This window comes from Eimeria necatrix, genomic scaffold (genome assembly GCF_000499385.1).
Source record: "Eimeria necatrix Houghton genomic scaffold, Enh_scaff239, whole genome shotgun sequence".
NCBI classification, from domain to species: domain Eukaryota; phylum Apicomplexa; class Conoidasida; order Eucoccidiorida; family Eimeriidae; genus Eimeria; species Eimeria necatrix.
Genome location: NW_013652971.1, coordinates 16,092 through 35,584, shown reverse-complemented (window position 1 = coordinate 35,584; position 19,493 = coordinate 16,092). Strand labels below are relative to the sequence as shown.

Genomic DNA, 19,493 nt, shown 5'->3' with positions numbered 1-19,493 from the left:
AAACAAAAAAGAATCAAAAAAGAATCAAAAAAGAATCAAAAAAGAACAAGACCTCGTGGTGAAGGATCAGTTCGCAGTCGACGTCGTGGACGACAAATGGAAGAAACTAAAAGAATGGAAGAAACTACAAACACTCCAAAGAAACTAAAAACACTCCAAGCAAACTAAAAACAATTCAAATAAACTAAAACCAATTCAAATAAACTAAAAAGAAACTAAAAATAGACTAAAAAGAACAAGACCTCGTGGTGAAGGATCTGTTCGCAGTCGACGTCGTGGACAGTAAATGGAAGAAACTAAAAACACTCCAAAGAAGCTAAAAACACTCCAAATAAACCAAAAACAATCCAAATAAACTAAAACCAATCCAAATAAACAAAAAAGAATCAAAAAAGAATCAAAAAACAATCAAAAGAGTCAAAAAGAAACTACCTCGTGGTGAAGAATCTGTTCGCAGTCGACGTCGTGGACGAGGATCCAAAAGACTTCTCCGTTTCCGTGGAGTTTGGCGTCCCACTGGAAGTCGGGGGTGAGAGTGAGTTCAACAACGAGGCAGGAGCGGCTGAGAGGCTGGACGAAAGCTGCAAGTTCAAGTTTTGGAAAAGAATGAATTAATCGGTGGAGAAGTTTTCCCATTTTCGGAACTCGAATGAGTTCTCCGATTTCAGTGGAGGTCAAGTCGTAGTAACGCTCGAAAGGAAGGTCTTTCTTCTCGACTTTGCGCAGCAGTTCTTCGGGTAGAACCTGCATGCAGGGGAAGGAAAGAGTCTTTGAAAGGAATGGTTTTAATGCAAGTTGGATTAATTGAAAGGAAATAAAAGGGGTTTTGTTGAAAAGAACCTTTAAAAGGAAAGTAAAGCGGACTTTTGATGCAAGTTGCACGAATTGAAACGAAATGGAAGGGATTTCATGCAAAAGACTCATTAAGCGCAAAATAGAAGCGATTTTGATGCAAAAGACTCTTTAAAAGGAAAAAAGAACAGATTTTAATGCAAAAGACTCTTTAAAAGGAAATAGAAGGGATTTTGATGCAAAAGACTCTTTAAACGCAAAATAGAAGCGATTTTGATGCAAAAGACTCTTTAAAAGGAAAACAGAACAGATTTTAATGCAAAAGACTCTTTAAAAGGAAAAAAGAACAGATTTTAATGCAAAAGACTCTTTAAAAGGAAAACAGAACAGATTTTAATGCAAAATGCACTAAATGAATTGCAAATAGAAGGAATTTGAATGCAAAAAGCACAAGTGCTGGCACAGACTGCAGGATTTCTTGAAAGTCGAGAAGACCTTTTAAAACAAGACGGACTTTGAACTGCCGCAAAGGAGTCATGGTGCTCCACATGCGGCCCTGGACTTCGTTGCAAAGTTGAAGAGAGCGGATTGCAAGTTGTGCCCAACCTCTTCGCAAGCAAATGTCGAAGATGGCGCGGAGGATTCTGCTGGCGCTCTGCTGTACGTACACCATGTCGGCCATCATGGCGAAGCCCTCCAGCTTCAGCTTGCTGATGTAAGCTTGCAACAGAACATTAACTTTCGAAGAAGGCTCATCGGGAGAGCCTTTAACGGGGATTGGAACTCGCTCCATGAGCCGCTGCAGCTCCAGCTTCTCTTCTTCGCGAACTGGCATGTACTTGAACTCCGAAGACAGCGAAAAAAGCCGCAAGAGTTCGATATCCGACAGAGTCGGTTTCAAGTGCTCGTTGTACACCGCAATGGTCTGGTGCTTTATGTAGTAGTGGCTCGCCACCCGCCCCATCGCTGTCACGTGGATTGTGCCAGTTCTCTTGTCGTATTTTATCAAAAAGTGCCGATCCAGAGTTTTCAACGCAGAGTCCGCCAAGTTTATGCAGTACTGCTCCAACAGTTTGTCCCCCAACACCAACTCCGGCGGCACGCCGTACAGCGAAGGCGCCTTCAGCATCCGCACGTACAAGTACGTGTACCCCAGCCAGTGCACAGCGTCTTCTCTGCTTCTCACGGATCCTGAATTCAAATAAAAAAAGAAAAGATTTAATTGTTCATCTTTTGCAACAAAAGAAAAAGATCCAATTGTTCATCTTCTGCAACTTTTCATGCTCCTCTCTAAAGCCTCGACTCCGCCGAATTTCGGATTTGAAGTTCAACTAGAATTCAGTCCGGGGTAGAAGCAGCAAAGCGCGTTTGAAAATATTCCAACTTTATAATTCCAACTTTATAATTCCAACTTTATAATTCCAACTTTATAATTCCAACTTTATAATTCTCTAACTCTGACTCCGTTCGAAGTCCCACTGCTGCATGCAGGGAGGCCGCGGCGGCCCCGGCTTACCGAGCACGATCTCGGCGTTGAGCATGTCTGGCAAGCACTGGATCATTTGGGACTCAATTGGGAGTTGTTGATTATTCAAAGAAAGATAAAACTGAAGTTCGCTGTGCTGAGTTATTAAGATCGCGTGGCCGCCGGTGTCGTACTGCGGCCTTCCCGCGCGGCCCATCATTTGCAAGATGTCCATTGGCGACAACTCCGACCACGCGCCCTTCTCCGGCAAATACACTTGAGTTCCTGCCGAAACAAAGTCAAAAAACAAAAATAACTCACAAAAGAAGCCATAATGACTTCAAGATGCTTCGAAATTAATGTCCGTACACTGGAATGAACTTGAACGTGGCCAGTCTGAAACATGAATACTAGCGGGCACCGCTGCTGCAGGTCAACTGCTGCACTGTAGTTTGCATCCCGGCAATTACTCTAAAGGTTTATTGCTTTTATTCATTTTAGAAAAGTCCAAACAAGAAAGATAAATGGAATGCAAAGATAAACGGAAGGCTGACCTTTGATGATGACCGTGTGGGCGGGAAGGTTGACACCCCAGGCCAGAGTCGCAGTGGACACGAGAACTTGAATGTGTCTGTCAGCAAACAAGTCCTCCACGAGTTTTCTGTCCGTTCGGGGAAGTCCCGCGTGGTGAACGGCGAAGCCGTAAGGCAGCAGGTCTTTCAAGTCTTGGGTTTTGACAGCCTCCGCCTCCGCCTGCAGAATCTCCCGACTTGCAGAAAAACTCTGCAGAAAACGCGGCAGCGTATCTTTTTGAAGAGCCGCGTCGCATATGAACTTCGCCGTCTTCACTGTTTCCTTGCGGCTGTGCACAAAGATGAGCACTTGGTTCTTCCCAGCGCACTCCAGAACCTGAAAGCAGCAGCAGCAGCAGCAGCAGCAGCAGCAGCAGCAGCAGCAGCAGCTCGAGCGCATCAGCACGAAGCGCATGCATGCATTAACTAAGTTGAATTCCACTAGTTAAACTTGGCCTCTTAGCAGTTGAAAAGGCCGTTGTTGTTCAAGTTCCAGTTCCCAGGAGCAGCCGCTGCAGCAGATTGAACTCGAAGACTGGCTTTTGAACAGAAGCACCTTTTCGTAAGTGACATCATTCATCGTGTTGTATCTGCGGATGGCTTTCTTGTCTTTTATTCCAATGTAAGTCTGCTTCAGAGGCACTGGGCGGTAGTGGTTGCCGAAGACAAAGAGCCCCCGCTCCGGCTTGACTCGCAGGAAGACCGCCACGTCTTCGTAGTTGGGCAAAGTCGCGGAAAGCCCCACCAGTCGGATGTGTTCTTGCGACATTTCAATTTGCCTGATGGTGCGGGCCACTATGGCTTCTAGCACGGGGCCCCTGGTGTCGTGCAGCAAGTGGATTTCGTCAAAGATCACAAGTCGAACGAGCTGCGTGTAAGCTCTTTCGCCCGCTTTCCGAGTTATAATGTCCCACTTTTCCGGAGTTGTGACGATGACTTGCGTTTCCTCGATCTTCTCCCGCGTCAAGTTCGCGTCGCCCGTCAGCTCCCGCACGGAAACTCCAAACGGCTGCAGCCGCTGCGAAAAGGCCTGCACCTGCTCCGCCACCAGCGCCTTCATCGGCGAAATGTAAATGATTTTGAATCCTTTCAAGTCCAGCGCGCCGCTCGCCGGGTGTCTGTACTGCCCGATCACGTTCAACATCGCCAGCATCGCCACGTTCGTCTTCCCCGCCCCCGTCGGCGCGCACAACAGCAGATTTTCCTCGTAAGCGTTGAAAGCAATGTCATAAACTTTCGACTGCAGTGCATTAAGTCGGTCAACTCCGACTCCCGCGAACGCCGGCTGACTCCACTCCGGCATCGAAGACACCAGCACCAGCCCCTCGGTCTTCTCCGCCGGCCGCTTCAGAGCTGGCACGATCACTTCGTCGTAACTCTGAAAACCACCAACAAACAGCTTCCCACATTCCCCTTCATGAAATTATGAATTATGAAAAACATGGCTCTAAAAGGCTTTCCCAAAAGGCCAAAAGTGGCAGGAAACACCACACGGAACTGCTCAGAGAACCAAAAGACTTGTGCAAAAAGTGTGGATTGCCGTTGTGGCTGAAGCCTCCCCTGCCCCTTCACCGGCACTTGCATGCGAAATGCAATTATGAACACAACACTGCAAACTGGAGAAGCTGAATTTGGGTTTCCTTTCAAACACGGAGGAGGTGCTGCGCCGGAGCTCACCTTAGTCTCAATCCGCTGCGTCCCGTCGGGCAGTTTGACCTTCGCGTTCGCCATCAAGTGGCTGCCCTGGTGAAAAGCAATGCTTTGCAAGTCCACAGATCCCGTGGGTTTGCGTTGGGCGGCTTGGCTAGAAGGTCCCACGTGGCCGCCGGGGGCGCCGTGGGAGCCTCCGCCGAGGGCGGTGGCGTCGTCGTCGGCCTCTGCGGCTCGAAGGGAGGCGTCCCGGGCCTGATCAGGAAAGAAAACTTGCAAAAGAGTTCAAAAAAGTAAAAAAGAGTTCAAATAAATCGACTTCAGCGGGAACTTGGCGCAAATTCCGGAGGATCGCGCAGCTTCCTTCCACAGCCAGCGCAGCCGCAGCCGCAGCAGCAGCAGCAGCAGCAGCAAAGCCCCTCTTCAAGCGGAACAAAGCCCCAAAAGCTGCATGCGCTGCAGCAGCAGTTACCTGGGCCTTGGCAGCAAGCGTTGCTGCTTCCTTGCGGACATTGAGGGTGACTTCCTTCTCCTTGTTGCGCCTGGAGGTGAGGGCGTCGAGGAGCTCGAGGACCTCCTGGCCTTCTTGGGAGAGTTTCATTTCCTCGCGAATGCCCTCCTTTTCCTCGGTGGTTTGGGCCTGGCCGAGGCGAATGCAGTAGAAGAGCTTCCACCTGTTTTTGAGGATTTTCTTCGCAAGTTCGAAGTTCTCGTACTTCAAAATCAACACCAACTTGTTCTCGCACTCCTGAATGTCCGGAATCGGCAAAATCGACAAGATTTCCTTCTCAGTGGCCACGGCTTGGTTCGGATCTGCAAAGACGGAGTTCAGTTCCCGCTGCAGCCAGTGGGGGTCGATCTTGGAAACGTCGAGTGAGTACTGCGTTTCGGAGTTGTCCACTTCTTCTTCGTCGAGGTTCTTCGCCGCCAAATAAGTCTTTTCTTTTTCTTCTTGTTCTTCAGTTTCTTCGTCTTCGTCTTCTTCTCCCTCCGCCTCCATGTCCGAGTAGTCCAAGTCCTCTTCGCCTTCTTCCTCTTCGTCAAATACCACCGCCACTCCCGCCGTCGCGTCCGGCTCCGCTGCGGCCAAAAGGTGACAGTCGCAAAACGCATGCAATCTGCATGCACGCATGCAGATTGCATGCATGCATGCAATCTGCATGCATGCATGCACTCTGCATGCATGCATGCAGTCTGCATGCATGCATGCAGTCTGCATGCATGCATGCACGAGCACTCAGGCGCAACTGGCATCGCAAACGCATGGAATCTGCAAGCATGCATGCATGCACCAGCACTCAGGCGCAACTAGGGTCGCAAACGCATGCAATCTGCATGCATGCATGCAATCTGCATGCATGCATGCATGCATGCATGCAATCTGCATGCATGCATGCACGAGCACTCAGGCGCAACTAGGATAGCAAAGTCCAGTCAAACCGCTCAAAATGCATGCGAATTCGCCGCAGCAGGGGCTGAACAGCACAAGAACTCAACCTGCTGCTGCTGCTGCTGCTGCTGCTGCTGCTGCTGCTTCTCCCGGCACATAAATGCAAAAGCGTGGCAAAGCGCAACAAGTCTGAGACTTTGGAGTGTGCGGAGAAACAGCAAGCGCGCGCATGCATGCAGCGTGCAGCAGCTTTGCTGCTGCATGCATGCTGCTGCAGCGTGCAGCAGCTTTGCTGCTGCATGCATGCTGCTGCAGCCTGCAGCAGCTTTGCTGCTGCATGCATGCTGCTGCTGCAGAAGAAAAGAGAAAAGCCGCGGGGCTTTACCTGCTTCGTCAGCTTCTTGGTCGGCTCCCATGAAGTCAGTGATGTTTTTGGAAAGCTGGAAAAGCTTGGTGAAGCGCTCTTGAGAAAGAGCCCCCAAGACAGCCTCAATTCCCCTTTTTCTGTCTCCTTCTTTGAGTCCATCTTCTTTCAAAACTTGCAAAACTTCATCTGCTGCGCCCCGCAGCACTTCGTCGGGCTGGTCGCCGAGCTGCTGCTGCAGCAGCACCAGCAGCTGTTCGTACACCTGGTGCGTCGCGCGCGTCGTCGGCCGGTAAAAAAAATTCTCCGTCACATCTGCGTCCAGCACTGTCGACCCTTTCTTGATGTCCTGCAAATAATAAAAAAGAAATAAAAAAGCAACAATTAGCAGCAGCAGCAGCAGCAGCAGCAGCAGCAGCAGCAGTTTTGCTGGAATTCGATTCGACTTGCATGCAGAGAGCAGCAGAGAAACGTGCAAATGCTGCTTTGTGGAAAGTGCGCAGCAAAAGACACTTGCACGCTGCTGCAGCAAACAGCACTTGCTAATTGTTGCCAAGTCACGCGGCTGCAGCGGCGCAGCAGCAGCAACTGCTGCAGCGCCGCAGCAGCAGCAACTGCTGCAGCGAAGCAGCAGCAGCAACTGCTGCAGCGCCGCAGCAGCAGCAACTGCTGCAGCGAAGCAGCAGCAGGAACTGCTGCAGCGCCGCAGCAGCAGCGCCTGCTGCAGCGCCGCAGCAGCAGCGCCTGCTGCAGCGCCTGCTGCAGCAGCAGCAGCAGCAGCAGCAGGAGCAGCAGCAAGTGGTGGGGTGTTGGGGCACTTACGAGTTTGGCTCTTTTGGCAAGGCCTCCTTCCTTGAGTTTGTTTCTTCTTTTTCCGATTTTTTCCTTTTCTTCCTTCTTCAAACCCCGCTCGGCCTTGTCCCCCATGGGGTACAACTTGCGGCCCGCCAGCGACTCCGGCTCGCCCGTGGGCTCGCCCTGGTGGGCCCCCCCGGGGGCCCCCGTGAGGTAGGGGTCGCGCTGCAGCACGAGGTTGCTGTTTTGTCGGTATTCGAAGCGCTTGAAGCGCTCGAAGGCCTCCGCCATCTTCGCGGGCGTTCAGCTTTTCGGCGGAGTCGGGGGCTGCGGGCGCTGGCCAGTCCAGTTCGCGGAAAGCTTTCGAAAAGTGCACGAGATCGCCGCAAACTGCGGCAACGCCTACGCAGAGCCACGCGCGAGCAGCCCCCAAGTTCCTTGCTTGTGCTCGTGGCGCATCTTGGGCTCCGCTCTCGCTCCCGCCCTCTTCCGTTGGCGTCGCAAAAGATATATTACCAGCACGCTTCAACTCGAAATACCAGTTCTCCCGCAAAGAGCCGCAAGCATTCCAAGTGCATGCACGAGCCGCCGGGTCCAGCCCCATGCTAACGAGATGAGTGGCGGCGGAGGAATGGGGCTGGCAGCCTTGAAGCCCCTCTGCACGATAAGATAAAAAAAAGAGAAACTTCATGTAAAAACATTTGCAGAAGTTCTAAAATGCTGAAAAAAGACCCCAAACAACCACTGCCCCCCCTTTTAGATCGGGCTGTGCGGGAGCGAACGGCGTGGGCATTCCAGCGCTGTAGTGTATGGACAGCTGGGACAGTGCTTGGGTTCCCAATAAATTGGTCAGCTTTCCTCGATAAAACACTTTGAAAAAGCGGACTTTGAGGCTTTAGGTGCTGCAAATATTCAGAACAGGAGTAGTAGAGCTTAAGAGGATCCGAAATGACTGTTCAACTTTCGGTTCTGGCTCTGTAGATTTCTGCGTCGCATGAAACAGTACTCATGCAAGAGCGCAACCAAGCCAAGAAATTCGGCATTTTCGGCTTCTTGAGCTTCAATTTTAAGTTTGGTCATTTTGCAACTCAACAACTTCAATATCGTAAACGGCATTCTAGTTGCGGAGGTTCCTCCTCCCGTACTGCCGCGATTAAGCAGTTATTTGCCCCTCCGTAGAAAGGACTTCTTCTGTAGCTAGCCTGACATACTTGTCTCTGTCTTTTGCACTGTGCCTTTAAACACTATTTGGCAGTCTTAAAAGCCCCCATTTTCCTTCTGCGAACACTATCTACTTCTGAAGTTCTGGCCTCTGCTGCAAGTTCCCAGGGGGCTGTCAGTGTGTGCTGCGGACTTCAGTATTGTCTTTTAGCAAAGTCTCCCCAGCATGCGACTGAGTTGGTTCAACGGGGAATTAAATTTTCGCTGTTTTTTTTCTCCTTTAGTCACTAAAAAGGAAGCAAAGTTTGCCTCTCTGCTGCTGAATTTGCAAGTTGGAAACCCAGAGTTTCTGCAGAAGAGCTCCTAGCCCGAGGCCTCAGGCCACGGGAGAAGCTTCTTGCTGTGGCCCCCGCATGCACATGAGATTAATTCAAATAAATAAAAATTCAAGTTTCCGTAAAAAAAAAAGTTCAAGAAAACAGAATAATTTGAGGCAAGCCTGAGGCCACGGGAGTTACTCTAGCACTGAGTGCAGCACTGCAGTTGCGGCACACTTTAATAAAAGTGGAAAGGAAAAAGTTATTCAAAATTCATTTTTGTCTTTTTGCAAAAAGATGAGTGGAAACGAAGAAGTTATTCAAAATTCGTTTTTGTGTTTTGCAAAAAGATGAACGAGAGGGGAAGCCTCTCCAGAAGTGAATTAAAGCACAAGACGAGGCTCTTTTGCGAGCCGAATAAAAGCCTCGCTGAAAACTTTGCAGAAGTTAGTTTCAACTCTGCGGCTAAGAGGTTCAAACCCCCGCTTCCGCGCGGCCATTCACAAAGTTCGCTTCTGCTGCAGCTGCTGCAGCAGCTGCTGCTGCTGCTGCTGCTGCTGCTGCTGCTGCTGCTGCTGCAGCTGCTGCTGCAGCAGCAGCGAGAATAAAAATCCTGCCAGGCGGACTCGAGGGTTGCGCGGCAGTGCTGCGGAAACAGTGCAGCTGAGTGTGCGCGGCTTCGTTGCGAGTTCAAGAAAAACAAGACAAGACCTTGGAGTGGAGAGTTCGAAGCGGACTACCTGAATGGGAACTGAAGTTGCATCAGATCTCGTGGCTTTCCCTTCGCAGCTTGCAAGTCCCTCTCGGAATCTAGCTGGCCCTTCCCCTGCCTCTTTTAGATCTTAAACTATTCGCCAGAGGCCAGCAGCAGACACCGGCAAAACTCAGCGGCACAAGCTGGGCGGCAGCAGACATCCTCACAGCTAGCAGGCAGCTCTACAAGTGCCTCAGCGCGAGACTTGTGCAGATTTTTCGCAGAGTCTGTCTCGCAAAACGATTTTGCTGCACCTGCGGGAAGTCCGTCTTAGTCCTGCTACCACAAAAGTTCGCACTTGCCACGAAACCCGCAGCTGGAGGAGCAGCAGCCTGTCAGCGACACAGAGAGTCGCGGTGAGCGAAAGCCAAGTCGACAGGCCCGCGATCTCCAAGATCACAAAACTGGAAGGTCGGGCCACCACTTTTGTCGTGGAGTTGAGGAGTTTCTGAGGTGAAGCGCCGGCGGCTCCACACATGTCCGATCTGTTCAAGTTCCTGGGCTGGGAAGCGCGGTGGCAGGGCTCTTTGCTGTGGCGCCGTACAAATGATGAGCTGTAGACAAAAGTCCATTGCATTGTTAAAGCTCTTTACTTTCTTGCATGCGCGATGCCATGCGATGGGCGCGGCATACGACACAGGTGTTGGAACTGAGGACTGTTACTGCAATCTTTCGTGGGCAAATTTCGCCACAATTTCACACACATTACAAATTTTTCCACTTTGGTGCATGCGAATCATTGGAGCTGGTTGTGAGGCTTTGGTGGCTTTTCGAGAGCTCGAGATCGCAAACAGGCAGCGAATAAGTGGGCCAGAAACAGCTACGCCTGCTGCGACTGAGGCGCAGGCCAATCTAAGTGATGCAGATGCATTCTAGCACACATAGGAACTATTCAGACAGCCTGTGCGATATATGATGTGCGAGGTCGGGGAACTCCTTCATAATTCCAAAAGCAGTGATCCTGTTGACTCTTTCGGGCTCCAGCAAGCGCAGGATAAGCTCTGACCACCTTTCGGGAACATGTGCAGCTTCCAGCTGTGGCCGCAAGATTTCAGATCTAGTTTTCCTTTCAAGCAATGCTTTCGCCAGCTCCTTCGAGTCCTCCATTTCGTACCACTCGTCCATGCCGTAGGCAGATTCTCCCTTTGTGAACAACTCGAACAAGAGGCTCCCAAGAAGCCACATGTCGACGGCAGGGTGAGACAAACAGGCCTCGCTTGTTTCGATGGAACGAAAGATCGAGAGAACGAGCTGCGGCTCAGATCTTTCCAGATTGAACGCAGCAAAAGGCCCGTAGGGCCAGCCGAAGGGGGCGGAGGAGCGAAAGCTGCTCACGACGAAAGAACCGTCGGGACGCACAAAGATACTGCTCCAGTCCACAGCCGCACTGCTTATTCCTGCCTTCTGCAGTTTGAGGAAGACCTGCAGCAAGCGGCTGGCAACGTATTCGTTGACTTGTGGCAGAAGAGCTTCGTCTCGCAGATCCAAAGTCCGCATGCTTCCGTGCAACTCTTCGAGGAGGTAAACTTGACCAAAAACGTAGCTTCCATTGATTACAGTGGCGTCTGTTGCACCTGCAACGTTTGCAGTGTAAATCGGAACGGTGGCGATTTCCTGCGAGTCTTCCCCGCCCTCCGGAGTGCTCTTGGAGATCTGACTAGCCACTTTTGCGTCAATGTCATTCCAATACGAAGTTGTTTCAAAGAGCCCCTCGCTGTCGGAGAACGCCGACGCCAGAGGAGCTTGCATTATGCAAATGCGCATGGTGTACAACTCCCGGGACTCGAGATCCTCTGCCAGAACGAGCAAGCCCGAGGAGTCCGAGCCCACAACTTTTGTAATGCGCATTTTGCTAGGCACAGGTTTGTTCTGCGCACGGGGTTTGAACGGGACTACGTTTTCGAGTTCAACTGTCATTCCCAGCAGCGACTCGGACTTGTCGTTCGATAGAGTTCTCGCAGCAAGGTGCTGCCTGTTCGCCGGGTCTACAGAGAGTCTGCTGCTCTTCTTTGGTTCGGAATGTGCAGATTTAACTGCCTGGGCGATCGCTTCTTTGCCTTGCTTCAGAGTCGGGGAAAGGGTTTCTTCAAAGTGTGTTATCGTCGGCAGGCCCCACTCATCGTACTGGGCGGGCAGTTGCCGGTGGGTCCAACGCCCCGAGATAGTTGCGGGAGGCCGAATATCAGAAACTTGCAAAGCTTTGCCAGTAGAGTCGGCTGGCTGGTGCAGCCGTTGCTTCAGAAGTCCCACCAAAATACAAAAAGCGACAGCAGCGAAAAACGTTGGAACGAAGAATAACTTTCTCTTCGGTCGACGAATAGAGGCCGTTTTCTTTGAGTCGGATGAAAGTTCGTGAATCTCTAGACTGTCCATATCAACAGGTACCACGCCGTCATTTCCTAAGCTCACGCTTAAGCCTGTTTCCGCAGGCTCGAATACGCCGCTCATCTTTTCGAAAAAGAGGCCTGGAGGAGACCACGACAAAAGCTTTTCCAACTAAGCTGCACATTACGGAAACATGAGGCATTAACCAGACGTTGAAGATCTACGCGGCTATGAGCGCCGTGGCGGCAACTCGAGCACCCCGCATCACAGTCTTCCGCTGGCCAACAGTTGAGCGTTTCGAAGGCAAAGCGGAACGAATGAACCCAAAAGACACAGAAACAAAGGGTTCTTTGTTGTCAGGCATGTAGGAATAAAGGTATGGAGGCGGCTTGTTCACCCCACATCGTCAAGGCTGATGACGCAGTCCTGTGGACTGGTTCTACCTCCTCTTCGGGAAAACTGCAGCAGCGTCTGGTTTGAACTCGGACTACATTTGGTCGCGATTCCTTTATTTTTGGGTTTCTTTGATTTGTTTCACACTTTAAGTGAGTGTGAAGGGTGGGTTTCAGAGGTAGCAACTGTCCGCCACCTATCTTCGAGGCCATAAAACTGAGACAACAGGTAAATTACTGCGAAGCCCTTGCAGTACATTGGTTAATAATCCGCCTTTAAGCTGCAGTTGATATGAAAAACAATGTCTCAAAGACAGGCTTATTTGTCTTGCTCTCATCAACGACATGTTCTGTGTAGCGAAGACTCGGACTACCGCCAGCGTCTCGCATCGGCATTCCAGTAACCTCGGCTTTTCATCCAGTAGCGCCGGCGCCTCACTATTGCCGAAATAGTTAGTGTAATTCCGTGAAATATTTTCGATTATGCATTTGTCAACAAACACAGGGCGCTGCAGCCAGGTTTTCGGGGCACATGAAAATCTTGCCGTTGCTAGTGGGTATACTTCGTATCAAGAACACGACTCAGGAGTTTCTCTATCCTCTCGCCGTCACTGCGCCCTCTCCCCAAGCATCTGTGAAAATTCAAGTTTGTCTGAGAAGAGTGCACAATGACGTCCAGCGTTTTCCTCTCGTTTTCAGCGGCGCATTTCACCAGATCCGGGGGGCTTTGGGACTCACTTTTCCAGTGGGCGCGCCACTCCTCGTGAGTGTTTCAGCTTCTAAGAAGCGCAATAAGCCTTCTGACCCCATTTTGGAAACAGAGATTCCCGAAGATAGGCCATAAATTCGGTTGAGCAGAGGCAGGACTGCTAGGAGGCGTGCTGAGAGCCTTTGAAGCGCATTTGACCAACACATCGGCGAGCTGCCTTCCACTGATGATTGGCGCAATATCAAGTGAGGCAGCACGAATTATTGATGAATTCCTTCTGAAACGGACCTTGCAGTCCCAAAAACACGCAGTTTTCTTGTTTGTCCTCTGCGTATGATCGGCCTCGAAAAACTCCCCTCAGCATAATCGCGAAGCAGCTACGTTGCTGCTTTTATGGCGCTTACACTGCACAAATTTATAAACTCTCCTAACTTGCGAGCAAATGTGTATGAAGCAAAGATGTATGGAGCTTACAAAACCATGGTCCAAAAGCGAAACTTACGTGGCTTTCCTGTAAAGCTTCCTGTAGCCTGGTGTTGCATCCTCTGCTGTTTTGTCCCTAGTTTGTGATAAAATGGCGCCTTAAATTCGCAATAAGCTTAGACACTGCAAAATAAATTGGTGAAGACTCAACGGATAATTAATGCGAGTTTTCCACATGTGTCGACGGAACCTGTAAACTACGCCTCAAGAGTCTTCTGACTGAAAAGTGGTAGGCCACTGTGTTCATCGGCAAGTGACAGAGGTTTACTGCTCCCTTGTAATCACCGAAGATTTTTACATGAAGCATATCACGACTATTGCAGCGGTTCGGTGCAGATTGCTGGCAAAGTTGCTAGCAGGATCGAGCCGAACGCGTGGATGTGTCTTAGCCCGTTAATACGGCATCTAACGAGGACTCGCGGCATAGTCTCGTCTTTCAGAACTTTAAAAATAAACAGTTCCCAGCTTCCCTCACTGTAGCTTAATATACTGTTCCCAGCTTCCCCAACTGTGTGGCCTTGCAGGAATCTGCGCCGGCTTCCTTGAAAACCCAGTGGCCGCTTACATGCCAGCCACATAACAGCTACATCGGTAGCCAGCAGTAACACCAACGCCTATAAATGATGGCGAGTGACACCCTTTGACACATACGTTCCCAGCTCCTCTTGTACTGCAAACCAATACTGTTGCACGCCAATACCTCCCGTGGACTTTGCAGGAACAGCGCCTCGCCGCTCCTTTGCTGCAATAAGAAATCGAAATAACCTTCACAGCCCTCTATTGGGCGGTTGTGTTTCTAGGTGCAAAGTTTACTCAACGGATTGCAAAGATTACGTGAAAATGCCCCAAGACGAAGAAATGGAACTGAGTCTGAGGTCGGCTAACGATCTAACAAAGGACACCTTTCTACCTAGAGCTCCGCATGGTGAGCTGTTGAAATGGTTCCAGAGTGTAAGCAGCGTAAAGATCAAAGACAGGCCGAATTCAATATTGAATTCAATTCAATACAGAATCGCCTCCAGCTCGTCTACAGGGCCCGCAAGCCTCCTACACCGGCCGCACTTATCCTAGCACGCTGCTAATCTATGTGGGATGCGCCAGCTCTAAAGATAAATTTCCACTGAATAAGGAGATCTTCGGTACTAAACTGGGGATATAAGCTCACTTTGACGCGTTTGGTTGGCCATGCTTTTGCATTTTGATTAACAGGCTGCATTTGAAGCCGAATGGACCACTAGTGAGACTAAAACACTGAGTGGGAGCTCTACTTTTCACGATATACAACAAAATTTCCAGTCTTTCCCCATCCTTGAAGGATTTAGTTGAGCTCTAGGGGTCGGCAGCACCTGGATAAAGGGCAACGCTTGCACATGGAATTGCAGGCTCTTTGCATTGCCTAAGGGCACCTTAAGCCTCAGATAGCACTTCCGTCTATCAAAGCGTTCTCGCAGGAGTATACCTGCAGTGAAAATTCAAGTAATGTCTGTGGGAAAACTATAAAAAGTGTTGCCTTGATAAAATACCGAACACTGACTCTAAGTGGGATCCCACGGCTGCAGCGCCAGTCTCCGTCCGGCCGCCAGCGCCTGACTGTGACGCAGCCAAGCTCTTGGAAGTAGTATAAAAAAAAGCCGCACATCCATATTTACGCTTCCGATTAATAATGGCCAATTTTAGGCTCGCCAAACGAAGGAAAAAATAGTTGACAAGTCCTGAGGCTCACTCAACTGCCTCTGGAGCCTCTGGCGTCGGCTGAGTGACTGCGAACAGCAAAGGCAAACACAGCTCTTGAAAATAGTGTCAAAGATTTAGTTGGGCGCGGCTACGTTCCATGATTGTGCCAAGCTTTGCTCTGATTCCCTACACCCAATTCTTTTGATGGATGAACAGTTCAAATTCTTGCAAAGTCGAACGTGCTTGTAAAAGCCTTTTAAGAGGATGCGGCCTTTAAGAGCTTACTGAAAACCTCAAGTAAAACCCTTCCTGTGCACGGCACGGAGTCTGGCCTCTCCAAAATTATATCCATATGGGTTGTTCTTTCGTCCATTGCTGCAAGCGAACACAATGCTTTGCGTCTACAAGCTTACATGCCCTCCAAGCGCTCAAATTGAACTTGAAATTGCTTCTGAATTAAACGGCCCTTCGGCACATGAACATGCTGGGCGAACAGCAGTAAAACTGCAAGAAAGATAACTTTGACTTCAAGCTACCGTATTGAACGCACGAATACCCTTTTCGGCCTCCTCCAAACAAATACTCGCCATTTCCTCAGCTACTAACGATACGTCACGCTTAAACTGCACGCCCACACATAAGCCACACGCAAGTTGTCGCAACTGCGGCGTGATTCACAGCAGTTGGCCTGGCTGATGTTAAGCTACGCGGCCAATTGCCAAATGTAAGGGGAAACATCTCACGCACATGTCGATAGGAACAGTTGCTAGACGACATGAATCTTCCCAGACGGGATAGAGCGGTCGGGTAGGTGCTTTGCTGAAAAACAAACCAAGCACCAGCGCCGCTAATCCCAAGGAAACGTTTCGCAGCTTTTTTTGTGCATCTATGAGTCATCAGCTCTGAATCGCTTGCAGATTGCATAGGATTCAGAAACACATTGGGCATTAAGTTACTTACAAGCTCTGTGATCTTAGCATTAACAGTCACTTCTTCGCCATTAGATAAAGTATGCGTCGTGACCAAGTGGCCTGCAAGACTTTCAAAACAGCTTAGGAAACACAGATGTGTTGTGGCGAGAGGTTACCTCGCAAGCAGGCTCCGCAGGAATTCGAGCCACAAGTTAGGCAAAGCCGGTTTCACATCTAGGTGCGCTGTTGCCTTTCTTTTTAATCGACGTTAGAAACGAGACTTCCTAACTTACTTTTGAACATTCCGTCGTGTGCGAAACAAAAACTTGCTGCAGCGAAACCGAGACTCTCCAGCATCTTCTGCACTTTTTCGTGTCCCTGGAAAAGGTAATAGCAGAACGAACGTAGGCAAAATCGGAATAGCAAATTAACATACGATGTCAGACGTAAAGTGTCCGCAGTTTCAAATCCGGCGAACAAAGACGTGCAAGCATCTTCGCCGATCGATTTTCAACTTCCACACAAAACTGATCCCAGTCAGCGCAGGTATAGTCAACAGCGTACCCATTCCCATTTAAGCCTCCGCCAGTCGGGTGCGCTCGTCAAGTTCAAGTAGTGAGGAGAGTTCACATCTCCAAGCCGGAGCAGAGTTCGATGCCGCCGACTGCGCTTTCCCCCGTGAGCTGGTCCTCCTGCTGCTTGTGCAGGGAAGCTTTCGCTTGCAGTAGAGGTCGAAGGCCCCGCGCTTGCTCCGTCTCCTGTGGTAATTAATGTTTGGCTTTCAGAGTCTTGGCCAGAATCGCCAGAGTCGCCAGAAGCGCCAGTGTGCCAAGGGCCAGCGCTCCAAGAGGCGCGCTGCCCAGAGGATGTCGAAGGCATGTCGTCATCTCCGCAGGTGAGGCATTCCACTTTTTGAAACCCTTGGCGTTGTGTGCCGAATGGAAGAGAAGGGAAGCTCCAAGACTTTCGTTGCCAAGCGCTCTCTCTCAACAGGCCCTCCTGAGGAGCAGTTGATACCCTGGCAAGTTGCACACTAGCAGTTGCACCTCACCAGACATTGAATGCCCCGTTTTGCCTCCGTAAGGGTTTTCGCTTCCTACCTCTTGAGCATCAGGTTTTGGTTGGCCTCTTGGCCAGAAAGGCCAGTTCCAACGCAAGCCTTGTTCTGGTGGGACCACCGCCCTCAATTCGATGCATTCTCCTTCAGCGGAGTCCTAATAAGATCCCAAAGAAGGCAGGATGCGCCAGCCACAAGTGACGCACTAGAAGTTCGCTGAAACTTGCATCTGTGAAGACTGAAGTGCTCACTGTTTTCGCGCTCACCACAGTTGAATCTTTCGAATCTCCTTCCTTCTCTGCAAGCCGCCTGACGCGCCATGAGGAATATTCCTCTATGCGCGCGGCGCACTTCGAAACTACATATACAAGTGCAATTGAAATGACGAGAGCTAGGAAGTATGCCTGCAGGCCACCGGCCCTCCGTCCCCGCAATAGCTTGTCACTTCCGCCCTTATTATCCAGCTTTGGACTGGTATTTAGCTGGAGATCGTCGGAAAAGTCCATTTTTTGGTCCATTGTTGCTTCCTGAGACAGTACAATGAAGGTCTTCGAAGTACGCTGTGGGCCTTCCGAAGTGAGAACATTTGCCCCTATCGTTAAGCAAAAGAAGCTCGTGAATAAATCTTTTCCTGCTGCATATAAACACTTACTGGGCAAGTCGGCACTGGTAACCGTTCTCAAGAAGCTCTGAATGCAGTCACCCCTCAGGGAGATGATGGTGTTGCCAGGGGAGCGCACCGGAGAGCTAAATGAGTCTGTTTTCGCTCCCTTCCACCACTCTAGGCTTGCCTGGGTATTTAAATTAAGACTGGAAGTTCTTTGGGTTTGGATTCTTAGTTTCGGGAAGCCAAGTGCTCATAGTGCAAGGTGTTACAATCTGCCGCCATGTCTCTTTTGTCCCCGAAGCCTCGTGGAAGCTCTTCTTGTCCTCCAGATGCGCACAAAAAGGCTATATTTAGGACGAATAATTGATTAATGCGCATGCTAACTTAAGTTACTTAACTCGAAGGCCATAAACAGAGGCGATTGCCTCTGTATTCTGCACTTTGCGCTGGGCGCAAGCCTCAGAGGCAGAGCGATCTGTTACAACAAAGCAGCATTCCCAAAGTCCACATCTTCGCGATTCAACCGCCGCTCTACAGACAATCCAACTCTACAAATTTTGTTTCTCTTCCGTATCGTTATTCCGCTCGCTGTTGGTTGGCATTTGAACAGCAGTGATAATTTAAGAGCAAGGGGGCGTGAAGTGCTTGTTCTTCAATTAGGCAGCGGCCTTAAAGACGCAAGTTTGCTCTTGAAGGCCTCAAAGTGAAAAACACTATATTGATTATATTTACTCGAGACAATATTTTTGTGGGGGTTTTCAACAGAGAGCCCGATTTGTCCTTTGAATCCTTCGAATATGTCCAGGAGACTCAGGCTATGGTTCTCCTAGCAGCATAGGCAATTTTGGCCCCGCAGCACTGCAGCATAATCACTGCATTGAGATACTTCTTCAAAATAAATTATGCTGGAGATAATAAGGGAAATTTAGATTTTTGTGAGCAAGTAGAGAAGGTCACGCCAGAAAGCACAAACTGCTCTTCTGGGTGGGTGCAGGAGGGTGGGGAATCTTGGGCTTCACAACCACGAATCTTGCGACGTAAGCCTCGTGTCTGCATGCTAAGTGCACACAATTTACAATAATATAGCGAAATATGGATGTTTTGGCTCCTTACTCAAACTGGACACAAAAGGGGATGGCGTGGGGTCGCAGTGACTAACGACGAAGATTGCGTCATCGAGTAGCCCTTGAACTGGATGTATCTCTTTTTTCACCCGCTTAGTTTTGAATTACTTACTTATTCATGGGGAATATCCTTCAAATTCGAAAGCTTGGCTTGGCCTGACCGCAAAGACAACTCCATCAGTTTCTGGCCTCGCAAACGTGCCATGTAGCAAGCTGGAGCGCCGCGATGCGCCTTCTGCTCTAAGATTCATCTAAACAGCATCAAATAGTGATGCAAGAAATAATAGAGCGACGGAAGAGCAACATGGTGGCATGTCTGCCCCCTAGCCCCCTCTCTCGGCAGTCTGCTCAAGCATTGTCGGCTTTGCAAATGCCCATCTTCAGTGGTCGAGTTTCTTTCAATGCCCTATATATAATTCTCCGTGCAACTGCAAAGATTCCTGCCATACATTTTAAAAGCCTTGAAGGAAATGCTGACCTGTGAAAGGGACTCACGAAGCAGTGAAACTCTTGAGGTTTCCGCGGGTATTTGTCGGGGTATCTAGCCTGTATATGAAATATATGTTGATATGTTGTGCTGTTATTGTACTTGCTAATATATTCTGCAGCCATTGTTCCTGTGGTTTTTTCGTCCCAACACTGGCAAGGGTGCATGCAAATGGACTGCAGGCTGCATATTCACTCACTGCTGCCCACAGGGGCTTCGCACGTTCGCAAGCAGTACGAAATCAGTGCTGCCGTTATGCAGTCCCAAAACAAAATGGGAAGCGAAATGCCAGGTGTGTGCATGCGCACCGGGGAGCCAACGCGGGCATTAGATCATGCGGAGTGCATTGAGCATGCCCACTGCTCCCTAGTTCACGCAAGACTTTGTGCATATGCAGTCGGACGTGGACCATTTTCTGCATTTTTCCGCACTGCTTCAAAGCTGAAGCTGTTGGTCTGTTTGCG

The 19,493-nt window shown here is 49.8% G+C and overlaps 3 protein-coding genes across 3 annotated transcripts; all 3 read right to left on the bottom strand.

The window, feature by feature from the left end:
• Positions 1–1,162: 1,162 nt before the first annotated feature.
• ENH_00032560 (hypothetical protein) lies at positions 1,163–7,319 on the bottom strand (the record flags this gene model as incomplete). The annotated part of the gene is given in 8 exon segments (XM_013580242.1): positions 1,163–1,983; positions 2,309–2,542; positions 2,812–3,166; positions 3,386–4,207; positions 4,507–4,734; positions 4,952–5,305; positions 5,311–5,559; positions 7,056–7,319. Coding segments are annotated over 8 exon segments (3,327 nt in total).
• Positions 7,320–10,148: 2,829 nt separating this feature from the next.
• ENH_00032550 (hypothetical protein, conserved) lies at positions 10,149–11,708 on the bottom strand (the record flags this gene model as incomplete). The annotated part of the gene is made up of 1 exon (XM_013580241.1): positions 10,149–11,708. The coding sequence occupies one exon, from the start codon at positions 11,706–11,708 to the stop codon at positions 10,149–10,151; it is 1,560 nt and encodes a 519-aa protein (XP_013435695.1).
• Positions 11,709–15,370: 3,662 nt separating this feature from the next.
• On the bottom strand, positions 15,371–16,633 carry ENH_00032540 (hypothetical protein, conserved; the record flags this gene model as incomplete). The annotated part of the gene is made up of 4 exons (XM_013580240.1): positions 15,371–15,466; positions 15,587–15,662; positions 16,048–16,100; positions 16,319–16,633. 4 exons carry the CDS (start codon positions 16,631–16,633, stop codon positions 15,371–15,373), a joined length of 540 nt encoding a protein of 179 aa, XP_013435694.1.
• Positions 16,634–19,493: the final 2,860 nt, after the last annotated feature.